The 26,429-nt window shown below is 43.7% G+C and overlaps 1 protein-coding gene and 1 long non-coding RNA gene across 6 annotated transcripts in view; one reads left to right on the top strand and one right to left on the bottom strand.

Moving 5' to 3' along the window:
* Positions 1–3,883: 3,883 nt before the first annotated feature.
* Positions 3,884–5,629, top strand: LOC147634731 (NAC domain-containing protein 2-like). Its single transcript, XM_086803892.1, has 3 exons — positions 3,884–4,108; positions 4,195–4,496; positions 4,584–5,629. Exons 1-3 carry the CDS (start codon positions 3,925–3,927, stop codon positions 5,139–5,141), a joined length of 1,044 nt encoding a protein of 347 aa, XP_086660018.1. The 5' UTR covers positions 3,884–3,924; the 3' UTR covers positions 5,142–5,629.
* Positions 5,630–5,824: 195 nt separating this feature from the next.
* The window catches only part of LOC147634730 (uncharacterized), a 31,504-nt gene continuing 10,899 nt past the window's right edge, over positions 5,825–26,429 (bottom strand). For 2 of the 5 annotated variants that reach the window (XR_015266783.1, XR_015266784.1), the window contains exons 3-4: positions 7,929–8,017; positions 7,621–7,848 (exon numbers count right to left, since the gene is read on the bottom strand). This is a non-coding gene — a long non-coding RNA (uncharacterized LOC147634730). The other 3 variants (XR_015266786.1, XR_015266787.1, XR_015266788.1) reach the window with 3 other exon arrangements.

The following is a 26,429-nucleotide window of genomic DNA, read 5'->3' as shown; positions in this document are numbered from 1 at the left end:
TACCTTCTCCTTAGGAGCTTCTCCTTCGGAGCCTCAACAATACTTACTACTATGCATGCAGTCTACTACTCTATGGTTGGCTCCTTCCCATTCGCTTCATTAGAAAATATTTACACGCTTTGATGAATCGGATCCCCCTCCTTATGCTACACACGTCGCTTCATGTCCTTCCCCTCCCCTATGTCCCCAACTCGACCTCCCCCTAGGCCCCCCTCTTCTTGCTCAATCTCTTGACGCTGCCCATCTTCCTAATCCCCTTGCATGTTGAACCACCACTTGTCATACGAATGTACAATTCTTATGGTACAACTTCTCATGAAGTTCACGTGTTGTCATGATGAGTTCTAAGAATTTATGACAAATGTTGAGAAGTGCTTGGACTTTCTTAAGTTATCTAGAAGGTTGTCTAGGTGGTGTATAAACATTGTACGCAATAATGAATTTATTGAGAGGCTTGAAGGCAATTTAATGCATGCATTTACCATTGTTTTTTTTAAAACTAAATGAGAACTTGGTGCATGCATTTCACTAAATGAGGTAGTTGATGGAAGAATGGCATTTTACTTCGACATTTATGCAACTAATCAGTCTATATGTTCATTTCCTTGTGGGGAGTGGCTTCTAACTAGCATCGTGATAGGAAGTGCTCAACCGGTCCAACTATGATAAACAACATGGGTTGTGGTGTTCAATGAATAAAGAGGGTAAGGTTGAAGATATTTAAAGAAGAGGCAAGTTTCACACATCACATTATGGCTTTGAGAATCTATGAGAGAAGATAAAGGGATTTGAACATAAGAGGTGGAAGAAAAAGAAGAGAGACGAATGCGAATGACATGTAGAACACGAAGAAGAACAAAATTTTTATTGTCAAATTCTAACTTTGCTCTAATTAAAAGAAACACGGTGTTGCTCAAGGTGATAGGAAAGCGTGCAAGACATAAAATCGATGAAAATTTTAGGTTTGAACAATGTGAAACTAAATTTTGACTACAAAAGAGAGTGATAAAGATGTTTCTAGTCAATCAAGAGAACAAAAGTAGGAGGAAAATATGAGGTGCAAGAACTAAGGGTAACTATGATTTAAAGAAGATAGCTTAAGAACTGTTTTCATGAGACCAATTAGAGCCAATCCTTTGTGATCTTAAAGCCTCTTGGGAATAGAAGTCGTAGAAAATTGTGCTACAACCTCATTCACCTCCTATCAACACTTTTAGAGTTACCCTAGAGATGATTGGGTTATTATGCTATGAAAAAATGTGAAGAAGAAGTTATTGTGTATGATATTAATTTTGACTTTATCATGGTTCTTGTTGTATAAAGGAGGTAGCTTCAATACCTCCTAAATGAGTTCAGACTTCTAAGGATTTTCTATTTTTGGTCAATTATGATAGCTTGCCATGTTTTCAAATTGCTCTATTCATGTTAAGACATCTTCTACATGCAATTTGTTGAAGAGTTTTTTCGTAGCTTCTAGATCTCTTTTTGGGGCATATTGCTCATGTTGTTATTTTGTAAGAATCAACAACATGGCTTGGTTATTTTGTGACACGTGTTAAGCATCCCAAGTATAACCATAGAAGATAATGCGAGGATTGGATTTTGTAAATAATAGGTTTCATTGTGGCATTCTAATACTACCAAGAGGAAAGTTAATGATAAATAATGGTGTGAAGGTTGGCAAATAATTGAAGATGTACACATTATAAAAGATCTAAGATCGTCTCTTCGCTATGTGACACATTGCCTAAGATCGACACATTGCCTTACTCTTTTTGATGTTTATATAGCCAATGATTATCAATTACAATGACCATAGGTTGGTTTATACATTGATTGTCACTTACAATGATCATAGGTCAGTTTGTTTGCTTATACATGTTTTAAAGCATAAGGTATTTCCATACATTGAAAACCTACCACTTTGAGAAGATATTTTAGCACTATGATCTCGTTCTTAGTAGCTAAGGCAACCCTACCTTCTTCTCACTATAACGAAAAGGCTTTATAAGAAATGAGAAAGAATTGGTTTGCAAGGCCTATTTTAGAATAGCAAGGTTGGCTTTAAATGTGCTTTTCTCTCTTTTTTAAATTAATGAATCTAAAAAACACGGCCATACAAACAACTATAGGAAGAATTTAAATTCACAAGAAGATGAAAGAGTAGAAGTTGTGGGGAAGTCTCAAAAAGTTGACTAATAATGAAGCAAATGTAGAAATAAGAAGAATATCATTGTAATACTAGAATTCAGTGTACCTTTATTGATTTGTAGAAATGATATTGATCATCTCTTCTCAATAATCTACATGATATCTCAATAAAAGAATGTCTTACAAGCACTTATGAAATGGAAAAAGAAACACAAATATTTAATCTTCATGATTAAATGGTGATTTGAATTCAAGCAAAGTCAAGCATGTAGTAAATAAGCTTATCAAGAAGTATCTTCGATGTGATAAAAATGGTCAAGTTGATATTGTTATATATAAGGCTTTGAAATAAAAAGAATACATGATTAAGTATTGATAAAATATATATATGGCTTTAAAATGAAAGAAAATACATGATTAATTATTGATAAAAATATATATAGGGCTTTGAAATAAAAAGAATACATGATTAGATATTAATAAAATACTTTTTGTATGGCTTGAGTGAAAAGTGTTTACAAGGTTGAACTACCTTATAAGAATGTATCACATAATATCAATGCAAAAGACATCAAAATAGAAGTAGACAAAAATATGGTGCTATATATACAAGATAGTGCGAATGATATGAAAGTTCAAAGTTTGTCTTACATGATCAAACATTTTTAATAGGGCCTTGGTGTTTTAAAAATTTAACTTAAAATACCAAACAACTACATTTTGCAAAATTTCTGCATGAAAGCGCACACGCACACGAGCAAAAGATCCCCTTTTTTTTTTAAGTTGTGATTATAATTTGGCTTGAGAAAGTTGGAATATATATTATCTAGAAAAATGTGGGGTGTGTTAAAATTTAATTTTTTGTGATTATAATGTAGCTTTAGAAGTTGAGAGAGACGCGTACATAATTCGACACGTACGAGGAATAACGAGAGTTTCCACGAAAGCAATGGAGGGGGCGGGGGAAGCGATGCCGTACGGAGACGTACAAAGAAGCTGAAAATTTAAAGCTGTGGTTCCGTGGGGGCGTCAAAAATCACGCGCGTAAATAAAAAAAGATTCGATGACGTGGCAGTGCAGTGCCCAAGGCCTATCTATCTGCCAACGCAACACCCACCTTTTTGCCATGGCTGAACCTTTGAAAGGGAATCGTCCTACTACCCTCCAAAAGAGTTGATTTTTGCAGTGATTTGTAATCACCCCCCCCCCAATAACCTTAGTCTTACCCTTAATCAGCAGTACGCTTTTTTGATCGTGACGTTCCGGATAACGTGGCAGGCTCTCCTCTGAGTCCTGACGTGTAGATTTCTCACACATCCAGCCACCACCCGACACGTCGCACGCGGGTAACAAAAAGCTCGGCGTGCGCGGATGCCAGCCAGTACTGCTGTCCGAGCCAGCTTGGCGTTTTAGTCGCCACAAGTATCCAAAATTCCAAAGATCTGTCCCGTGTGCACGCCGACTACACGTGTCAATAAGTCAAGTGCGCGTGCCTTGCTGGACAAGGACAGGCATGCGTGGCCGGTGTGGACGCAAGGACTTTTTTGACGCCGCCCACCTGCCGCCGCTATTAAAAGCCGTTAAACGCCTGTTGATTTGAATATTTACCGCACAGCCACCCCCCCCCCCCCCCCTTCCGATGCTCGCCTTTTCCGTCCTCTATATCCCGTAGTAATATGCTCTGGATCTAGCCGTCCTTCAGCCACCCGAGTTCTACCTCCTCATCCTCTGTAGCTTGTCTCTTCGTTGGCCGAGTGTAGCCATTTCTGACAAATGGAAGGGCGAACTCCAACAACGACGGCAGGGCAGCCCATTCTGCCACCGGGCTTCCGTTTCCACCCCACAGACGAGGAGTTGGTGATTCATTACCTCAAGAAGAAAGCGGCATCGAGCCCGCTGCCCGTTCCGATCATAGCTGAGATCGACTTGTACAAGTTCGACCCATGGGAGCTTCCAGGTATATGATTTGTTCATTGCGATCACGAGTTTAAAGCTGTAAATTGAGATGGAAGATGTTGATCCTTGTCTGGTTCTTTTAAATAGGTAAGGCGAGTTTTGGAGAGCATGAATGGTACTTCTTCAGCCCACGGGACAGGAAGTATCCGAACGGCGCTCGCCCCAACAGGGCGGCAGCGTCTGGTTATTGGAAAGCCACCGGCACAGACAAGCCCATCACCAGCGGCGGAGGGATGCAGAAGGTGGGCGTGAAGAAGGCTCTCGTCTTCTACAGGGGAAGGCCGCCCAAGGGTGTTAAGACCAACTGGATCATGCATGAGTACCGCCTCATGAGTGACAGCTGCTCGACCAGGCCTGCTATCTCTTTCTCCTCCAGAAAATCTCTGCGAGTAAGTTGCCTAGTCTCATGAGAAAAATGAGAAAGCTCTCAATTCCAAAAGTGGCTGACTAGATTAAGCCTCACTGTTGTTTTGCAGCTCGATGATTGGGTCCTTTGCAGAATATACAAGAAGAACACACACTCTTGCAAAGTCCTTGGGAGCAAGGAGCGTGAAGACTCATCCGGGGTGGAGGACGTCCTGGCATCTCTACCCGACATACAAGACCAAAAGCTTGGTGTTCTGCCAAAGCTGGGCTCATTCAGTGTTTTGGCCGACGCAGACCCCTTCTTAGAGAGCATCCTATCAGAACCTGAAGCTGCTAATCATTTTGTCACACACCAGCAGCAGCAGCAGCAGTTTGATATCTCTCGCAACAACATCCTCCGCGGGGGAGGGAACTTCATCTCCCCAGATATAGCTCGCTACATCTTGTCTCCTTTGCACGGTACTGTTCCCAAGTCTGAGTCTCTGGAAACTATGGATACCAGAGGTTCCTTGGACCACCCTCGTGATGATGACTACTCGTTCAGGAGAAGCTTGTTCAGTCTCCCAAGTCTTATTCAGAAAAACCCTCAGCAGCAGCCCAAATTGCAACTTAATGCAGGGGACCTTGAGGCTTGTTACAAGTGGCCGTTTGTATCAAGGACAAACTAAAGGCCACTTGTACTACTGCACAGTTAAGTAGATGCTTAGAAGCCGATGCAAAGGAGCTGTGTATTATATTTCAAAGAGTGCCTAGTTGCTGTCAGAAATTGTGCATAGCGTCTTGCACGCATTATTGTAGGATAGACTGGGAATACTTTCACCTTTTGCCCACATATTAGGATTGGATTGATAGTTAGCACTTTTAAATCTTCAGTAAATTGTACATAGAGCCTTGCCCACATGTTAGAATTGGATTGATAGTTAGCACTTTTAAATTGTCAGTAAATTGTTCATAGAGCCTTGGTCACATTGCAGGATTGATAGTAGTGAACTTTTTGTTGGGCCTTTTGCCCACACTTAGGATTGGATTGATAGGTTTAACACTTAAAGCTGCTAGAGGGGTTACACTTGAAGCTTCTAGAGGGGTTAACTTACATCCCAATGAAAGAGGATTTGTATACGTCAGCTCTTACACAAATTGAACAAGATTTTTATATTATGTAATTTTTGTGGCAATGCTAAATATATCAGTGGCTTTGATTATAATCTTGCTAAATATATTGGTCATGAAAATGTATTTAGTTATAAAAAGACACTTGCAATCATCACAACAGGGGTAACCTATAATTGCTACACACAAAAGGGGTCACGCTTGATTCTTTTTTGCTATTTTGCTTATGGCTCCATCTATGTTACTCCAAATACAGGTAAACTTGAGTTTTAATGTAAAGTTGCACTTGTAATTAAAACAGATAGTAATAGCCTACCAAACACAACCAATTGCTAATGCCATTCCAATAGGCTTACTCGATGTTCTTCTACTTTGCTTTGGGCTCCATGCCCTGCAAGGTAACTTTACTCGTCATAAACTTGCCAGTTTGAAATCAAGACTACAAATGAATGGTTAATCATACACTCAACGCTATGCTATGTGGCTGTTCATGATACTATGATGTTTTTTTTAAAAAGCAATTTAAGATCCATAACAAGGAACATAAAGTGGAACCCAAATCAATAAAATCTGCAAGAAGACGGTAACATAATCATGCTGAGCTAATTACCCTTGGTAAAACATGGAGAGCAGTCCCTAATAAACACCTTGTGCTTGGGTCGTCTCATGATTCACCCACAAAGCCGAAGGAATACAGAATACACTAGTGTAAATGGGCACTTCTAGGCCACACTTTAACTTACCATGGGCAGGCCCAGTTTAAGATTGAATTCTTATTTTTTCAAAGGACCTGGCACAATTTTTGCAACTTCTGACATGTGAAGCCCGTTTTGTAGCAAGGATGGAATGCAAGAGGGTGAATACAAGAGCATCAAAAAGGTGTACAAAATTATGTTGCCTTGTCGATTACTACTCTCAACTCAGCATGTTTTCACTTGCAAAGCTGTTCACATGCTCCTATGATAGTAGTCTCTCAATTCAGCATGTTTCCACTTGCAAAGCTGTTCACATGCTCCTATGATACTAGTTGAGACAAGGTGGCAAGGCATGGGTATCGGGCTCATTCTGGTCCAGTAAGCTTTTGTCAAAACTTGCTACTCACAACATGCAAGCTAAGCAAGAGAAAAAAAAAACGTCATGGCCATCATTGCACAGGTATATCAATAGCTTTCACTAGTTAATACCCATGCATATGGCTCGACAAAAGCAGAGGGGGAACTACACCCCCTTAAGCACCTTACCATTCAAGGAAAAGAAAAGCCAGATAAGATGGCCACCAATGCTAGGAGCCAGCATAAGAGCCTTGTAACTAATGGCAACTGATTGATGATAACAATCACCACTATCATACTTAAATGCCTTGGTATAACAAGGCAAAACCTAACAAGGCAATGGATATGTACACTGCCCTAATAATTGCTTGGTTCCATTCATATACAAATCCAAACTAGAGAACCTGCATGATGAAACTTCCCTCTACACTTGGGAGATGAATTGTTCTCACCTCCAACCATCAGTAAGTACAACCTGGGAATGCAATCTAGCATGCTGCTCACGGCTACGATTTCACTACAACAAAATATGCTACTTGCTTCAAGGAAAGGACACGACTGCATTCCATACCTCCCAAACTGGATGTTCTGGGATCAAATCTACCCTACTGGCATGTCATTCAGTAAAATCTACATCAAGAATCATGATTTATGCCAAGAATCACCAATAGCTGCAATAAAAGAGTTGGCTTTGATTGAAGAATCTGTGCACAGTGCAAACAAGTTGAAACTCTACAAACTGGTCCTGCAATCTGCAACGTGGTGATAGAAAATAGATATTAAGAATTTCTTTCCAAAAGAACTACATATTGATTTGTTAGATTGAAGAGCCAGCCTTTATCCATTCTCTAAGTTCAAAGATAAACTCATATGCCGCATAGTTGTGGATCAACTCACAAGAGAAGGTTATGTAAACTCTAAAGCTGCTTTAAAAAGCCCAGCTAAAACAGATAGCCAACATCTCATTGAGCTAAGAAAGGATGTGTTGTGGATGGAACGGGTCCTGCATATGCTCATAAAACTTCATGTCTCACTTGTTTCTAGCGAGTGTATGCCTTTTGTCCTTTGACCAAACCATCCTTAACCACCTCCAAAACTTGTTGGTAGGACTCAGTGACCCTATTTGAACTTTGCTTTTGGTACTTGGGATATCGACCTTGTCATCAAAGATGGAAAACGTTGCCCAGATGCTGCTTTGTATGGAAACCTACCACTAGAAGAAGAAATAGAATCATTTAAAATTGCTTGAACCAAAGGCAAATATACTTGTTGATCATGGATGAAGGAGATCACCAATTGGGTACCAATATCGTGTAAACAAACGGGCAATGTTCTTCGCACTTGCATTTGATTGCCATGATAACATCATGAATTTGTTGAATCTGTCCACATTCCACATCTACAATGGTTAAACACTATGCATTCCTTTTCCTAGTACTAGGAGGCAAGTTTGTCACAAAATCCATGGATATGTCTTGAGAGGGTCCTTCAGGAATGGACAAGGGCTATAGGAGTCTCGCCTTCCTTCCTGTGAGATACTTTCACCGTCTTACAAACTGAACAGTACTTCACATAAGTGAAGACATCGGGCCTCATGAGTCATGTGTAGCCAATAGAAGTGCCTTTCTAGCTTCTCCAAAGTAGAGTTCATACCTCAATGACCACTAGAAATAGTGTCATGCATGTCAGCGAGGAGTTGTGCATTTTCAACACACAAACTTGGTCTTTGTAAAAGAGCTAACCATTCCATGTGATGACATAGCATGCTTCCAATGCATGTGCTCAAAGTGTCAAACTCCTCAGTGTCAGTGTACTTGTGATTCATGTCATCTAGTCCATGTCCCTCAAGTTGAGGAAGGTATCGAGACGAAGTTGAAGTCATAGAGTCAGAGCAAATTCTCCTCTACAAATGGAAGCATGGTTCCGGTCGAAGAATTTGACAGTTCTATACAAAGTTTAAAGACCGTGGAACCCATGAAGCAATTTGGTTGGATGAAGAGTTCTTTCAGGAGTACCCCCGGTTGTTGGCAGACTACTTGGAAGCCCTGAACCTGCCACCAAGTTATGCAGGAGGGAATGTTACGTGCACCCTACACTAGGGTACACACTGGCATGATCATCAATGGAGCATTACAGAAGTAGAACCTGTTTAGGATTATTTGTCGTACACCGTGACCCCATTGTGAGCCCTCAGTCCAAGGACAGTCACGCACGAGCTACATAGGTCAGTCTTTGAGCTTTAGAGGTCAGTCGGATTTCAGTGGCCCAAGGCTATGGCTAGATGAGAATAATCAGCCCCAAAGCCACTATATATAGGGACTCCTGGCTGATCTAGGGTTCGCCAAAGCCTCTATTAAAAGGTGTGCGCAGTCGGCACACATCCACAAAGCACTTTACGCCAACTCCAAAGATGGGTGCCTACGAAAGATCCACCCTATTCTCCCATGTCTGGACATTACCCAATGCCCACTTTAGGTCCTAGACTCTAGGGTGCCCATGGGCTGTCCACAGCCGCCATGGCCTCTAAACGACCATTGCTAGTAACCACAAGACTGTGGCTTTCACACATGGCATAACACACCCGAGACTTGGGACAAGGACTTGACACTAGACTTGGCCTTCCTTGACACCGGACCCTGGGTCTAATAAGTGTCTGGTCTACATGGCATCCCCTCCTGCTTTATCTTGATGACAGGGTCGTCATTGCTTCTGGGCAAACTGTCAACAATGATGGATCTTTCTTGTAGAACTTCATGTCACCTCTTGAAGGGTCTTCTGCACTAGGATCTGGAACTGCTGCCTTTGATCACACATGGCACAACACACTTACCGGAGACTTGGGGCAAGGACTTGACCCTAGACTTGGCCTTCCTTGACACCCAACCATGGGTCTAATAAGTGTCTGGTCTATCCTCTACAAACATTACATCTTGCAAAGAGGGTTACATAGACTCGTGCCACAAGCACAAGCAAAATCCTCTATCCTAGATGGAGGAGTATGTCCACGTGGCATCCTAGGACAGATAGTGCACATGACATCCCCTCCCACTTTATCTTGATGGCGGGGTTGTCATTGCTTCCAGGCGAACCATTAACAATGCTGGATCTTTCTTGTAGAGCTTCATGTCACCTCTTCAAGGGTCTTCTACACCAAGATCTATAACTGCTGCCTTTGATCCCCTTATCTTCGGTATCTATCGGTAAAGGACAGGCTCCTCCTCCTCCTCCTTGATCCATCTTGAAGGTGGACAATGGCTTGGGTTCCTTCTAGGTCGTCTTTGTGCTTTCTTCCTTCTACCCCTGACAGACTGCAAAACATCCTGAGAACACTCACTCCCACAGATAGCAACATGATTAGCCAATGGAGCAAGCGAACTAGCAATAACAACCACACTATCAGAATTATGACTCAATTGTGCATGAAATGGAGGGAAAAACCTAGCACACGAGTGTGGAGACTCCAAGTGTTTCTTCCCACTGCATACTAGAACCAGCGGGGTCCCTGTGATGCCTGTAATGATAATTGAGTCCTGCTCACCTGTGACTACACACGCAATGCGCTACCTCCAGTTAATGCCTAGGATCACTAAACTAACACCGTGTGCTACTGACACAGCCCTACGACGCATGTCAGTGCCAAAACTGACTATGACCTTGTCAAATGGAGTCAACTCTGAGTGAGTTTGCTGGGCAATCATGGAGTTGTAGTAACAGGCCGACCCCCTCAGTAGTCCACCAACCAGCATCTTTTATGCCTAGTCTCGGCAAGGCTTAGACTATCTCATAATTCACAAAGTACTGAAAGTGATCCCACGGCCAGGACACCCAAGGGGGAACCCAAGCAAGGTGAACTTGAAGGTCAAGAGTCAGGTCACTACAAGCTGCAGATTTCTAGCCAAGGAAGGCCTACAGAAAAGTCATTCGTTTTCATCATTCAATAAAGCAAATACACCAGTCCTTGGTGGGGGCCCTTCAGAGGCTATTTGGGACCCAATCGGGTGTGCTTGTCTTTCTTCTTCTTCTCCCTTATTCTCTCTTCCTCTCTCTTGCACTCTTATCTCCGCTACATTGTGCAATCGTCGAGAACCAAGGTACTAAATATTCCTTATCAAAGTATAATCCTGCCTGTAAGCTTCCGCATGTTACACTAAACGAAAATTATCCTCGCTAAATTTCTTCACCAAAAGGTAGAGCTCTGATACCACTGTAACATGCAGAAGCTGTTAGGGTTAGGGATGCACATAGACAGAGACACACACAGAAATAAACAACAGCAAGAACTCTCAAGAGAGAGATGGTGATTGATGCTCACACAAAGATGATAGCATAGAATGTGTGGAGCTTGGGGGTTGCCTCCACAATATCAAAATACAATAAATGTGGTGTCCTTTCACACCTAATATCCAAGGGGGAAAATCCAAAGGGAGAAAAGTGCCCTTGGTTAGCGTGTGGCACTACTCATAGCATATATGCCAATAAATCCCCCCTGTAGTGGCAATGGGAACATGTACAAGGTCTGAGCAGATCACGAGAGTAAGCCTAGAGCTTTGCGGAAAGCTTCAAACTTCTCTCGAGGCAACACCTTCGTGAACAGATTTGCAACATTGTCCTGTGTAGAGCAATAAGATAATGAGATCTCCCCTGCATGAATCCTCTCCCTAACATAATGATAATGAATCTCTATGTGTTTAGTACGCGCATGAAACACTAGGTTTTGTGCCACGGCTATAGCACTCTGACTGTCAGTGAGTATGGTGACGGGTGTCTGCTGACACTCACGAAGATCACTCATCAATCTCCTCAGCCATACACGATCTATTGTGGCTATAAAGGTTGCCCTGTACTCAGCCTCACAAGTAGATGTGGCAACAGTGGGCTGCTTTTTGCTCAGCCATGATATGCATGAATGTCCCAAAAAGTAACAATTCCCACTGGTAGATTGCTGTGTATCATAGTCACTAGCCCAGTCGGAATCAATGTAAGCATGTCACTACAAGCTACCCCCCCCCCCCCCCGCCCCGCGAGCGGGATATACCAACGCAAGATCCAGGGAGCCCTGGTACAGAGTAGCCAACGAGACACAACTCTAGCCTCTTCTGTTGCTGTCCGCTCTTGCTCCACTGCTTCCTCCACATTTTGAGATGTAATGAGCTCATTCATGGGCTGATTTTGAGCACCCAAATGCTGTCCATTAGGCAAAGTTGATGGTTGATCTGTTGAGCCATCAATTCCCAATGGGAGAAGTCCTTCAAACATGTTAAGTGGACCAGAAGGTGGCTGTCCAAAAAATTCAGCTAATGGCTGGTATGCCACTGCTATAACCCACAAATATGCACTTAGCTGCTTTGTCATCAAGCTTACCTCTCAATTGCTGAGGTACATTAGCATAAGCTATACATCCAAAAACTCTAAAGTGATTAACTTTAGGTTTCCTTTCATGCCAGGCCTCATATGGTGTTATGGTTTTCAATGCTTTGATAGGGCATCTATTAAACACATGTGTAGCACACATTATTGCCTCCATCCAGAATTTGTGAGACAAGCCTTTGCCTTTAACCATGCATCTAGCCATTTCCATCAAAGACCTGTTCTTTCTCTCAGTAACACCATTTTGCTGAGTAGAATATGGCATCGTGCATTGATGCTTTATGCCTTTTTCTACCATAAAAGCTTTGAAAGCAATGGACATGTATTCCCCCCCTTGATCTGTACGGAGGGTTTGCAATTTGCAACCTATTTGATTTTTAGCTTGTGCCACAAAATGCTGAAAACATGCAAATACATCAGATTTTGCCTTCAAGGGATACACCCAAGCAATCTGGAGAATCATCGATAAAGGTTACAAAGTATAGGTGCTTACCAATAGGTGGTGTCCGCATAGGACCACGCTATGCACAAGCTGTAATTCCAGACAGCCCTTGTTGATCCATCTTTTGGGAATGCATTTCTGTGCATCTTACCCAATATGCACCCTTCACATATATGTTTTGGTGGCAGTTCTACATGAGGCATATCTTGTACTATTTTATGCCTCTGCAATAGCATCAAACTGCCATAATTCACACGCCCAAACTTGGCATGCCACAATTTTGCCTCGTGCATGGCAGGTGTAAGAGTGGTAACCACATAAGCATCAAGCTCTCTCCTGTCAAACCTATCAAGCGATATAACCCATGGTACAATGTGCCAGAAGTGACTATCCTCTTTTAGCAAAAGAGCAGACGGACAACAAGTTCTTCTTAATCCCTCGCACAAACAATACATCCGAAAGACATAAGTCTGCACCATCTGTTGTTGTGAGGATCACCTCACCAACACCCTGAACTGGATAAGAAGAATTGTTTGCACATGTTACCCGCTTGCCTTCAGGGGCAGCCATAAGCTTCTTAAACAAATCCCTGCGTGAGGTAATGTGTTTAGAAGCACCACTGTCAAAGTACCATGTGTCGTGTCTTTCATTGACACTGAGAGACATATGCTCCAATGATGCATCATGACTGCAAGTAAGAAAAGTCCACTCATCCTGCACAAGATTTATTGATGCATCATCTTTCCCTATACAGGTGATGAAGAAGAATCTACAGCCATGCCGCTTTCCTTCTTCTCCTCCTTTGCAAGCCTTTTTCTGCACTCATTCAAGTAATGACCTGCCTTCTTGCAGTAGTGACATCTGCCCTTTTTCTTGGGCTTGCCTGCGTCATTTTTAGCCTTTTGTGAAGGCTGTCCCAAATTAGCCTTTCGCTGAAAACTGTGTTTGGCTTTTCCCTTGCCCTTGTCTTGGGCAACAAAAGCCCCATCATTGCCATGCATTCTAGAAGATTTGTTCTTCCAATTTTGCTCCTCCTATAGTAACAAACCAACCAACTCTTCAAACAAGATTGGTTCCGGGTCTCCCCGCATAGATAGAGTGAGCGATGTGTGGAAGTTCAAGTAGGTTTTTGGCAAAGATGATAGTGTCTTGGAAACCCGCTCCTTTTTCGAAATGGCCTCATTGATATTGAGCAGCTGCTCCCAAAGATCCTGAATCTTCGTAAGATGATCAACCATACTATCACCATCATTCATGTCCAAATTCTCAAGCTCTTTCTTGAGAAATGCAACCCTGGCCTCATTCTTTGCATGATACATGGTTTCAAGTACATCCCAAGCTCGCCATGAGGTCCTGCAAGACCGAATATGCAGTATGATTGATCGCTTTACTGACAAAGCAATCAAAGCCATCGTTTGGGCATCACAAGTATCCCATCTCTTCTACTCCTGTGAGGGAGAGGTGGGTACTGCAGCTTGTTCAGCACCACGGCCAGGCATGTTAGGTGCTATGTCAACAGCACATAACCCCATAATCCTTTGGCCACAAGAAGATTTCTGACCATGAAACTCCAGAGGAAGTAATTATTGCTATCCAATTTGTCCTCTTGGGACAAAACCTCGATCGTATTGCCAGCTATTTGCTGAAATCTCTTGCAAGAGAGATGCAAACACGTGCAACCAAATATGCTGTAAAAAGCACCTGCACGCAAAATCCCAAACACACCGGAGTGCAATGCCAAGCAACCACAAAGTCCCGTGCAAATGTTTTGTCCCAAATACAAGGCTTACAAGGCTGCAGATAATTGCAATGCTGAAAATCCCCAAATTTTTGAGCACCAATGGACTAATTTATGTGTCAATTGCACATAATTCACAAAAGCCCCAAAAATATGTGTACTAATGAGCTTTAATTGTGCAACTAAGCACTAATTCCCCAAATTTCTGTGTCTTGTAACTGCAATTGTGCAATTAAGCACAAATTTTGAAAAATCCCCAAATTTTCATTGAATCCTGCACCCAAATGTTGTCCTGCAATGCTACCTTTGCCTGTTTTTTGCAATGAAGCCAGTATTTCACAAAATCCCAAATTCCAAGCAAAGCAGCATGTTCAATTTTGCCAATTTGGCATCAAATTGAGAAATCCCCCAAAATTCTCTGAACCCTATTCCAAATGTCTGCAAATTGATATTTGCAACAAATTTCTTTTGTAAAATTTTTAAGAATACCTGCACAGTGACCTGTAGTCGACTTGAGCTGGTGGGAGAGTAGAGATTTGACGGCGAGGGGACAACTGCAAGCAACAACAGGAAGCTGCAGTCGGGAGCTTGGCGTGTTGCAAAGGCTGCAAACAGTGGGAACCAGCAACAGCGTGGTCGTGGTGCAGGCAAGTGTTGGGGTAAAGGCATAATGCCCACCTTTATAGTGTGTACAAGCCCATAAGTAATAGTACATAGTACACTTAGTACTTTTAATGTACTAAGTGCACTATGTGTACTAGTGCAATATACATGTGTGATAGGGGAGTCACACACTCATGCCTCATGAGTTGACTTATCCCCACAACTCTCTCTCTCTCTCCCTTGTTGTTTCTCTGTGTATGTCTCCCACATGACCTAATTCTTCATTCTCCCACACAACTGGTATCAGAGCCTGCAGGTCGACTAGGGGTTGACGCTGAGTTTCTTCAGAAACGCGTAGCTGAAGCTGAAGCTGGAGCAGGCCAGTCCTCTCTGCTTAGTACACTTAGTACTTTTAATGTACTAAGTGCACTATGTGTACTAGTGCAATATACATGTGTGATAGGGGAGTCACACACTCATGCCTCATGAGTTGACTTATCCCCACAACTCTCTCTCTCTCTCCCTTGTTGTTTCTCTGTGTATGTCTCCCACATGACCTAATTCTTCATTCTCCCACACAACTGGTATCAGAGCCTGCAGGTCGACTAGGGGTTGACGCTAAGTTTCTTCAGAAACGCGTAGCTGAAGCTGAAGCTGGAGCAGGCCAGTCCTCTCTGTTTGATCGAGCAAAGAAAGCCCAAGACTCCCTTTCGTCTGTGTATACTCTGGAAAGGCCAAGGTGGTAGAAGCGATGACCACAGCCGAATAGAGGCCTGACGAAAGGGCAGGCGGACACGTAGGCTTACTGCTGGGCGTGAGCGAAGGCGGCAACTGGGCGTAAGCGAGCGCATTCGCATTGTAGCGAAAACACCCGTAGCGCTACTAGGTGAAGGCGGCGAAGGCTTTAGTCGACCGCTGGTCACCGAGCGAAAACACGCGAAGCGAAGGCTACTAGACCAGCGCGCACAACTCCCGGCGCCCGTCAACTGGCCGCGTAGCCAACAAATAGACGCCCAGCGCTAATACACTTCCTTTACGAGTTGCTTGTGAATAGGCGAAGGCAGCCAGGTATGCGTGTTGTTGCCCTTCTGCTGCACAAGAGCCTCCAACAACAAGAGGGTAAAGGACAACCATGAAGCTTCTGCCCAGGGAAAACGAGAAGCTTTTCTTGCATCAGGCATGCTTCCTTGCAAGTGGGAAGAAGATGCCCCCCCCTTCCTGCAACAACTAAAATTCAGCCTGCAGATCAGAGAAATTCAAAAAATTAAGAGGTATTTGCCTTCAATTTTGGGAATTTCTTATCAATTTATTCAATTGAGCAGGTACAGGTGCCCAATTGCTCAATTTTTGAGCAAAATTGGCAAAATTGGGTGACATTGGTCACAATCAGGATCAATTTGCAGGACATTGGTCACAATCAGGATCAATTTGCAGGAAATTGAATGTCAAAATTTGGGGCTTTTGATGTAATTGTGCAATTAAGCACTCATACATGCTGTATGATGTGAAAAATCGCACATTTGGGCAAAATTGCAGCAAATTGCAGTGCAAATCAAGGGGCTTTTGTGCCGATTTGGTTGATTTGCATGCAAACAATCGCAGTTGATGCTGTGGATAATGTGTTGATGCCTTACAAGCACTCAATGTGCCTGTAAATCAAGGGGCTTTCATGTATTTGATGTATATGTGGCCAGGGGGAAGCATCGTGAACACTCTGGATGCCTTCATGTGCGTCAATGTACCATGTATGATCAGAAATTGATCTTAATTCAAGGGGCTTTTCAAGTTTGTATGCTTGTTGAGCTTGGCAAAGCAGCAGGCAAGACATTTATGCCTTGAATCCTCAAAAATCAGCTTGCAGTCAAGGGGCTTTTGCCCAATTTCTGTTCGGGACTGTTGTATGCAGTGTACAGGACTGTAAAAGTCTGATTTTCACTCATTTGGACAGCCAGGAGAGCATTTATTGCTATTGTACCTGCTGGTACAGATTTGGCACAGCTTTGTGCAAGTTTTGGCATGGCTGTACACTGTTTTGAGTGACCAAAAGGTTCAATTTCAGCTGCTGTACTTGCCGGTACAGGTTTGGTACATCACAGGTGAGCACTTGGTACTGCTGTACAGTACTTTGGAAGGGCAACAGAGCACATTTAAGGTGCTGTCCAAAATCTGCAGCAACCAGATTTTGGTGATTTCATTACATAAAGTGGGGGAAAAGTTGCATTTGTGCTTCCGCAGTGGGAGATAAAGCTTGGGAGAAAAATTGTGAGCACTTTGTGTGCTTTTGGTGCAGTGTTTGCACATTTTGCAGGGAGTCAGGCATTGACAGGTTGCATATTGCTATGGCAACCACCACAGGTGAGAGCTCTTCATTGCTTCACATCAAGAAGCTTGAAGGCTCGCATAACTATGATATTTGGCAAACCCAGTGCTATAATGTGTTGCTCCAGAAAAAGCAGCACAAGCCTATCAAAGAAAGGGGTGTAATGCCCGCTTCTCTTACTGCTGAAGAGTGGGAAGATATGGATGAGCTGGCAAGATCTACTATCATGTTGTCTGTGTCAGACTCATTACTTTTCAGCATTCGTGAAGAGAAGACAGCTTGGGGAATGTGGCAGAGATTGCAGGACTTGTATGCCCAACAAAGTGCCTCAAGCAAAGTGTATTGGTTGAAGAAACTCATAGGTCTTCAGATGAAGGAAGGGGAGTCTATGACAGCCCATCTAAATGAGTTTAATGGTATTGTCAGCCAGGTCATTAATCAAAAGTTGGCAATGGACGATGAGTTCAAAGCCACTTTTCTGTTATGCACTTTGCCAGAGAGTTGGGACACATTCAGGACAGCCACTAGCAATTCGCATGCTATGCTGTCATATGCAGATGTTGAGGGTGCTCTTCTTCAAGAAGAGATGAACAGGAAAAACAACTCTGTTGGAAAGTCCAATGCAATGAATGCACGTGGGAGATCCCAGCAAAGGGGGAAAAGCAAAGAAAGGGGAAGGAGCAAGTCTCGCTCCAAAAAGGATTCGGAATGCCATTATTGTGGCAAGAAGGGACACATTAAAAAGCAATGCTACAAATGGAAAAATGATCAAAAAGAAAAGGGAAAAGGCAAAGACAAAGAGAAAGATGAAGCCAAGGATGTAAAGCCAAAGGGCAAAAGTGGAGTCAAGATTGAAGAAATCAATGTGTCACATGCAGGTGGCAGTGAGGATGAGGTCCTATTTACTTCTTCACTTGATGCCCATTCACTTCTTACAGGTGGTCATGGTATGCACTCATGGATCATTGATTCAGGTGCCTCCTTTCATGTCACAGGTTGCAGAGACTTGTTTGTCAGGTATACTGCTGGCAATGAAGGAGTGGTTTATTTGGGTGATAACCATGCATGCAAGATTCTTGGCAGAGGTGATGTGAGGCTTGTGTTTTCAGATGGCTCACAGCTTATGCTCCATGATGTCAGGCATGTGCCTGAGATCAAGAAGAACCTGCTTTCTACTGGACAGCTTGATGATGCTGATTATGTTACCACATTTGGTCGTGGAAAGTGGAAAATTAGTAAGGGCTCACTGGTTGTTGCCAGAGGCTCTAAGGTGGACACTCTTTACTTTATGCATGCAGGTGTTTGTCACCATGCTAATGTAAATGCAACCGAGCTGCCGGAAATCTCTATGTGGCATAGCCGGTTGGGACACATGAGTGTCAAGGGAATGGAGCAATTGTCTCGTTTGGGTTACTTGCCTTCTCTAAAGTTTTCAAGTTTTCAGTTTTGTGAGCATTGTATATATGGTAGGCAACTACAGTGCCCCCCACAAGAAAGCTCTTGGACAGAAAGATGCTCAGTTAGAGCTTGTGCATACAGATGTATGTGAGATGCCTCAGCTTTCTTTGGGAGGGGCAAAATACTTTGTGTCTTTTATAGATGATGCCACACGCAAGGTGTGGGTCTATCCTCTTCGTTTGAAGAGTGATACATTCTCAGTGTTTGAGAAGTTTGTTGCTCTTGTTGAGAATCAAACTGGCAAAACACTGAAGGCTTTGCGTTCCGACAATGGTGGAGAGTACATGTCCAAACACTTTCAGGACTTTTGTGATGCTAAAGGCATCAAGAGGGAGCTCTCTACTCCTTATGATCCTCCACAAAACGGGACAGCAGAGAGAATGAACAGGACCATACAGGAGAAGGTCCGTTCTATGTTGTCACATGCTGCGTTACCTCATGGTTTTTGGGCTGAAGCTGTTATGACAACCGTTCACCTTATAAACAGGTCACCTAACACGAGGCTTGGTGGGAAAGTGCCAGAAGAGGTATGGACAGGGAAGCCTCCGTCATACAAGCACTTGAGAGTGTTTGGTTGCGTTGCGTACGTGCACATACGCAGGGAAATGCGCACCAAACTTGATCCTCAGTCTCACAAATGCATATTCCTAGGATATGGTAACAGAGGTGAAATGGGGTATAGACTTTGGGATCCCATGAATAGAAAGATCATACGCAGCAATGATGTCATTTTTGATGAAACATGCATGTATAAGGAGCCTGCAAGGCAACAGGAGCCTGGCAGAGTCATCTTTGATGATGATGGACATCATGGACAACAACAAAGGGCTGTAAATCAGCCATTACAGCAGGAAAACCAGCCCTTAAATGGTGCTGAAAATGGTCCAAATGGACAGCCAGAGATGGCAGAAGATATCCCTATGGATATACCACAGTTAGAGGAGATACCGAGCATGATATTTCAGCCTTATGGCATGGAACAGGAGCCACCAATGGGTGATATGCAGGCTGGACAGCAACCTGCAAATGATGGTCATTGGGTACGGAGGTCCACAAGACCCTCCAAAGCCCCTGACAAGTTTGTTCCAGGGGTTGACTACTTGATGCTTACTGACTGTGGGGAGCCCTCATGTTATAAAGAGGCTTTACAGAGGGCAGACAAGGCTCTATGGGAGCGTGCCATGAAGTCAGAGATGGATTCTCTGCATAAAAATGGAACTTGGAAGTTGGTGCATTTGCCTGCAAGCAAGAAGGTTTTGCCATGCAAGTGGGTTTACAGGCTCAAAGTTGCACCAGATGCAAAGCCAAGATACAAAGCCAGGTTAGTGGCTAAGGGCTTCAAGCAGGAATATGGTGTTGACTTTGATGAGATCTTCTCTCCAGTGGTCAAAATGACCACACTTAGAGTTGTGTTAGCTTTGGTTGCACATGATGATCTGGACTTGATTCAGATGGATGTGAAGACTGCTTTTCTTCACGGTGATCTCCATGAGGAGATATATATGCAGCAGCCAGAGGGTTATGCAGTGAGTGGAAAGGAGAAGCTTGTATGCAAGCTGAAAAAGAGTCTTTATGGGCTCAAACAGGCACCAAGAGAATGGTATCATAAATTTGATACATTCATGAAATCACAGAAATTCAGGAAAAGTGACATAGATCACTGCTTGTACACCAAGAAAGCTTTGGATGGCAGTCTATTGATCCTCATCTTGTATGTTGATGATATGTTGATTGCCGGGAAATCTCGTAAAGAGATGGATGCCTTGAAGCAGAGACTGCATCAAACCTTTGATATGAAGGATTTGGGTGATGCAAATCACATCTTGGGTATGCGGATACTTCGGGACAGAAATCAGCATGTGTTGTATTTGTCTCAGAAGGAATACATTGGCAAAGTCTTGCAGAGGTTCAATATGGACGGGGGGAAGAAGACTAGTACTCCTTTGCCTCCATATGTGAAACTCAGTGCTATGGACAGCCCACAGTCAGATAGAGACAGGGCTGATATGGCCAAGATTCCGTATGCTTCAGCTTGTGGCAGTCTCATGTATGCCATGGTTGCTACTAGGCCGGACATTGCATTTGCAGTGGGAGTGGTTTCTAGATACATGGCCAACCCTGGCAAGAAGCATTGGGAAGCAGTGAAAGGTGTCATGAGATACCTGAAGGGCACACAGGATATGTGCATTTTCTTTGGCAAACAAGATGCATTAGTGCATGGTTACACGGATTCAGATTATGCCAGTCATCCAGATAACCGGAAGTCTACTACCGGTTATGTGTTTACATTCACAGGAGGTGCTGTGTCATGGATATCCAGGATGCAGAAGTGCACAGCCTTATCTACTACAGAGGCCGAGTATATTGCAGCCACAGAGGCTTGCAAGGAGGCATTATGGCTATCTCGGTTAGTGGTTGATTTGGGTTATACAGGGGATATTCCATTGTTGCATTGTGACAGTCAGAGTGCCATTCAGTTGGCAAAGAACCCTGTTTTTCATGCAAAGACGAAGCATGTGGATGTGAAGTATCACTTCATCAGAGAGGTGATAGAGAACAAGCAAATTCAACTTGTTAAAATTCATACGGATGACAACCCGGCTGATCTGTTGACAAAGAGTTTGCCTCCGGAGCGGTTTGCTCATTGCAGACACTTGATGGGCATTGGATGAGGCCAGTTTCAGCCTTGATATGGCCTTGTATATTATCATGTACATGCTGATTTTTTTTTCTTTTCCTTTACTTAAGGGCACTTTGCCTTTAAGTGGGAGGTTGTTGGGGTAAAGGCATAATGCCCACCCTTATAGTGTGTACAAGCCCATAAGTAATAGTACATAGTACACTTAGTACTTTTAATAGTACATAAGTAATAGCCCATAAGCCCATAAGTGCACTATGTGTACTAGTGCAATATACATGTGTGATAGGGGAGTCACACACTCATGCCTCATGAGTTGACTTATCCCCACAACTCTCTCTCTCTCTCCCTTGTCTGTGTATGTCTCCCACATGACCTAATTCTTCATTCTCCCATACAGCAAGCAAACGGCACGAGGTCGTGGTTGACAACGGGATCTAGAGCAACTCACGACAACGGCACGAAAGTTGGGTGCGTGAGACGATGGCGACGGTCTAGACCACAGAATCGGGACGGCGACGTAGATGTCGCCGGACGGGCGTATCTATCAGACAGAGGGAGCCACAATTTCTAAAAAATGTGGCCTATGCCACGTAAGCCACAAGTGTAGTGGGGCTCAGCCAACCGCCGCCCACTATGGTGCAAGCTCAGCCAGGTGGCGGGGCAGTGGTGGAGCCCTCGGCCCTAGCGCCGCCCTTTATGGAGGCTAAAACGGGTGGCGAAGGGCTGAGCGCCAGGATGGTCAACATCGCAAAAGAGTAGGATCTGACGGACACGTTGGTCAACGACGGAACTGCACAACCGATCGACGGAGGAAAATTTTGGGAATGAAAACCTCTTGTGCAGAAGGCGGGAAACCCTGCTCTGATACCGCTGTTAGGGTTAGGGCTACACACAGACAGAGACACACAGAGAAATAAACAGCAGCAAGAACTCTCAAGAGAGAGATGGTGATTGATGCTCACACAAAGATGATAGCATAGAATGTGTGGAGCTTGGGGGTTGACTCCACAATATCAAAATAAAATAAATGTGGTGTCCTTTTCACACCTAATATCCAAGGGAGAAAAGTGCCCTTGGTTAGCCCATGTTCACATGTGGCACTACTCATAGCAATTATGCCAACAGAAGCTTACAAACAAGGATTATACTTTGATTAACAGAATTCAGCACCTTCAATCTTGATGATGAATAACACAATATGAAGAGGATAGAGTGCACACAGAGAGAGAAAGAGGAAGAGAATATACAGTATTGGGTCCCAAATACACTTTGAAGAGCCCCCACCATGAATGGTGTATTTGCTTTATTGTTGAATGTGACTGACTATTTGGCTTTACATAGCATGTAGATGATGCTTGGAAAACTTCTTGCTGTGTTTCTCGAAACGCTGCTGGCTGCCCTGGAACATGCACAGCACATGGGTTGCACCTTCGGAGCTCCCACGAAAGATGCACTTCTACAGAGATCATCTCCTCAAGCGCACACAAGATGGCTTCATCTAGCAGCCAGGCTTCTTGGGTATTCACATGTCACATGCCATGCGGATCGCGATTGACAAACTACTATGGGTATCCTCCCATTGCATACGGGTGGAGACAGGGCGGGCAAAGCGCATATTCAGAGACGGAGAGCTCATACGGAGACCTCGGGAGGAGAGGATCTGTAGATTATGCCACAGGAGGGTTGAGACAGAGGAGCACTATACTTGTCACTGCCGAGTGTACTATGAGATCTGCGGGAGGTACCATTGTCTCTTTCGTGACAGTTTTTGACCCTTTACCCAGGATCATGGAGTTCTCGGACTAGTGTTACTTGGGACTCTTCCTATTGGAGCTTCCCAGACACAAAGATACACTCCTAAGAGAGTGTTGGCCACAGCCGCCATCCCTCTTTCCTCGCCAACCGACCATCACCAGTTTCTTCTTGATCTAGGGAGTCCCCGACAAGTCATTGGATTGATCAAAAGACTAATTGTGGGGAAAATAAGCTTTTAAAACATGATATTGAAGCATGTTCACACCATTATTAATGAAGGTGGACAAGTTATTATAAATTGACCGACCAAATTATTGAAATTATTAAAGTGCTTTGGAACAAGGACGATTATTATCCATGTGGACATCATTTTGCTACGCGCCCATTGGAAGAAAAGCATATTATTAAAAACTGTCACTCATTTTAATTTGGGAAAGCAAAAGCATAAATACTATAAAAGAGTATGTTGGGGCTGCTTTGTGCATAACAACAGTTTGATGCTTGCAAGAAAGCTCTACTCAGTTAGTTGCCTCCTCCTAGGGCTGGTTGTGGACATTCTGAAGCGATACAAGGAGTTCCGACACACTTTATCCATGTGGACATCCTTTTGGAACAAGGACGATTATTATCCATGTCGACATCCTTTTCAAACAAGGACAATTATTACCCATGTGGACATCCTTTTGCTTCGCGCCCATTGGAAGAAAAGCATATTATTAAAAATTGTCACTCGTTTTAATTTTGAAAAGCGAAAGCATAAATACTATAAAAGAGTATGTTGGGGCTGATTTGTGCATAACAAGAGTTTAATGCTTGTAAGGAAGCTCTACTCAGCTCCTAGGACTGGCTGTGGACAATCCGGAGCGATACAAGGAGTTCCGGCACACTTCACCCAAGGAAAAGCTAAAAGCAAGCTATTTTAGGGTTTCCAAGGCTGAAAATTGTTGCTTCAGATTAGGGTTAGGGCTAGCACCCTGCAACCTAAGGAGGATGAAAGATATCCATTGCAAAAATGTAGAGAGAGAACAAGACAAAAAACTAGAGAGATAAACAATGAACTTAGAGAGAGATGATTGCATGACTCATGACTTAAAGAGATTGATATTGAAATCAAGTACAAGGCCTTTGCATATATAGCCCTTTCAGTATACCAAACCCTTTGACCCTTATCAAATGCGAGCTTATCCACCTATAAGAGGTGGTTCACACGCAAATGCTCTAAAGCACACTTACAGCCATTAAAGGGACTGTTCACACACATACAAGCTTCGATATATCCCAACAAAAATCAGATTTACAGTAGATTTTAGGACTCTACAAGCATTGTATGCACATCGTACGCATTTACCCATACCAAATGCATAATCTGAAATACCGCTGTTCGGCTTCGAAACTGTTGTTTTTGGGCATTTTTTGGGTTTTTCGAACAAATAAACTAATTCGGGATCATAGACTGTCACATGCACTCTGCACTCAGTGCATGGTGACAAGATGGCTCATCATCAGAAGTGCAACAGTTGTACAGTTTTAGAACCCAATAGGATGATAATTGTCGTACGCCGTGACCCCATTGTACATCCTCAGTCCAGGATAAGTCAGGCACGAGCTACGTAGGTCATTCCTCAGCCTTAGCGGGTCAGTCAGTCAGTCAAGTCCCTTAACCCACTTGGAGAGAATCATTCATGCATGTAGAGTCAGTAGAAGCCTTAGGGTTTGCATCAGAAAGCACTCTGCATCCTGCATAATATGCATGCATATGCCTGAGAAACATTTAGAACATCCCCGAAGCCTTAGAGAATTTACTGGGATTTATCTAGTATTTTTCCCATATTTATTAGTATTTATTTAGCATTATTTGCATTATTGGGCATTTATAAATATAAACTTTATTAAATGACCAACCTCCAGTTAGTATAAATAGGCTTGCCTAGAGCCTATTTTCTCATTCAGTCTTCATTGTGCTAAGAGCTCTCCTCCTCAGCCCTAGAAGCATCCTTGCCTTCAGCCCTAGACTAATCCAGCCCTTGGAGCTCATAAGCTTGCTTCTCCAGCCTTGAGAACCCTTGCTTCAGTCAGCCCTAGGCGCCTGCTATCAGCCTCCAATCAGCTTGTTTTCAGCATCAAAGCAGCCTTGATTCAGTCCACCACAGTCCCTTATTCAGCCTACAGCCCTACCTCAGATCAACGCCAGAAATCAGCAGCAGTCCATCAGCGTTTCTGTCCAGCAGCCTGCGTTTTCCAGCAGCATCAGATCCTTTGCGTTTTTCTGTCCAGCAGCTCCAGTACTTCATGCGTTTCAGTCCATCAGCAGCCCTACAGGTCTGCGTTTCTGTCCACAGCAGTTTCCAGCCCTGAATCTGCAGTTTGCATCAGTTTCCAGCCCTAAATCTGCAGTTTGCATCAGTATCCAGCCTTCTGTGCATCATCCATACATGCAGCAGTTATCTGGTGAAGGTAACATAGCATTCATAAGTGTTTTCAGCATTCTAACATAGTGTAGAACAGTCCACCTTCTTCTTCTCTCAGCCTCAGGTGTGCAGCCCTTCCTCATGCCCTTGGGAAGAGTGCATAGGCTCGAGATCAAGTCATCGAGGTGTTTCTACAGCAGTGTACAGATCAGCCACTCTCCGATCCTCCGAGATCTTGCGTTTGGCGTATCTACAGTCCACAGTTCTCTCTAAAGAAATAAAGCAAATACTATCTCGTTATCGGGATAGGGGGCCCTTCAGTGGGTAATTCGGTACCCAATCTGGTGTACGATTCTTCACATCTCTCTCTCTCTCAACTCTTTAAAGTTTGAAGTATTAAAGTGGATTGCTAAACTCACGAAACTCAGGATACAGAAGACGGTGTGAGAATTTGTGTGACAGGATCTTCCAATACAAAGACTTCCGCTGCATATCACATTGGTATCAGATTCAGATAGTCCACACACACCGTATCCTAGCGTGGGGGCATCCTTGGATGGTTAGATTGCGTTCCGGCACGACCACCGACTTCAGCATCATGTCTACAGGAGAGAGTACTCATCAGCCGGAAGACGTCTCCCCCGAAGGAGACCTCGTTCATCCGCCTACAACAGACACCTTAGCTCTTCTTAGAGCTCAGAACCAGCTGCTCATGGAGCGTCTCCAACTCTTGGAGGCAGCAGCAGCACGTCCTTCTACACCTCCAGCAGCACCCGACTACATCTCCCTCTTCTTTCAGATGGAACAACAAAGGAGAGAGGACGAGGCCCGAAGGAGAAGAGAAAAAGAAGAAAGACGGGACTATGAGGAAGCCCAACGCAGGATCGACGAAGACCGGCGTCAGGCTGAACTCGCCGCTCGAGAACACCAACGTGAGCTTGATCGAGAACGTATGTTACTCGAACACCAACGGGAAAAGGAGGCCATACACTTGAGGTATTAGCAGCTCTCCTCAGTCTCCCCAGTCATAGGTGTCACCAGCCCGCAGCCCACAGCAGCATC

The sequence above is a fragment of the Cibotium barometz genome, chromosome 10 (genome assembly GCF_041138505.1).
Source record: "Cibotium barometz isolate CiBa-2024 chromosome 10, ASM4113850v1, whole genome shotgun sequence".
NCBI classification, from domain to species: domain Eukaryota; kingdom Viridiplantae; phylum Streptophyta; class Polypodiopsida; order Cyatheales; family Cibotiaceae; genus Cibotium; species Cibotium barometz.
This window is presented reverse-complemented; position numbering and strand designations above follow the sequence as displayed.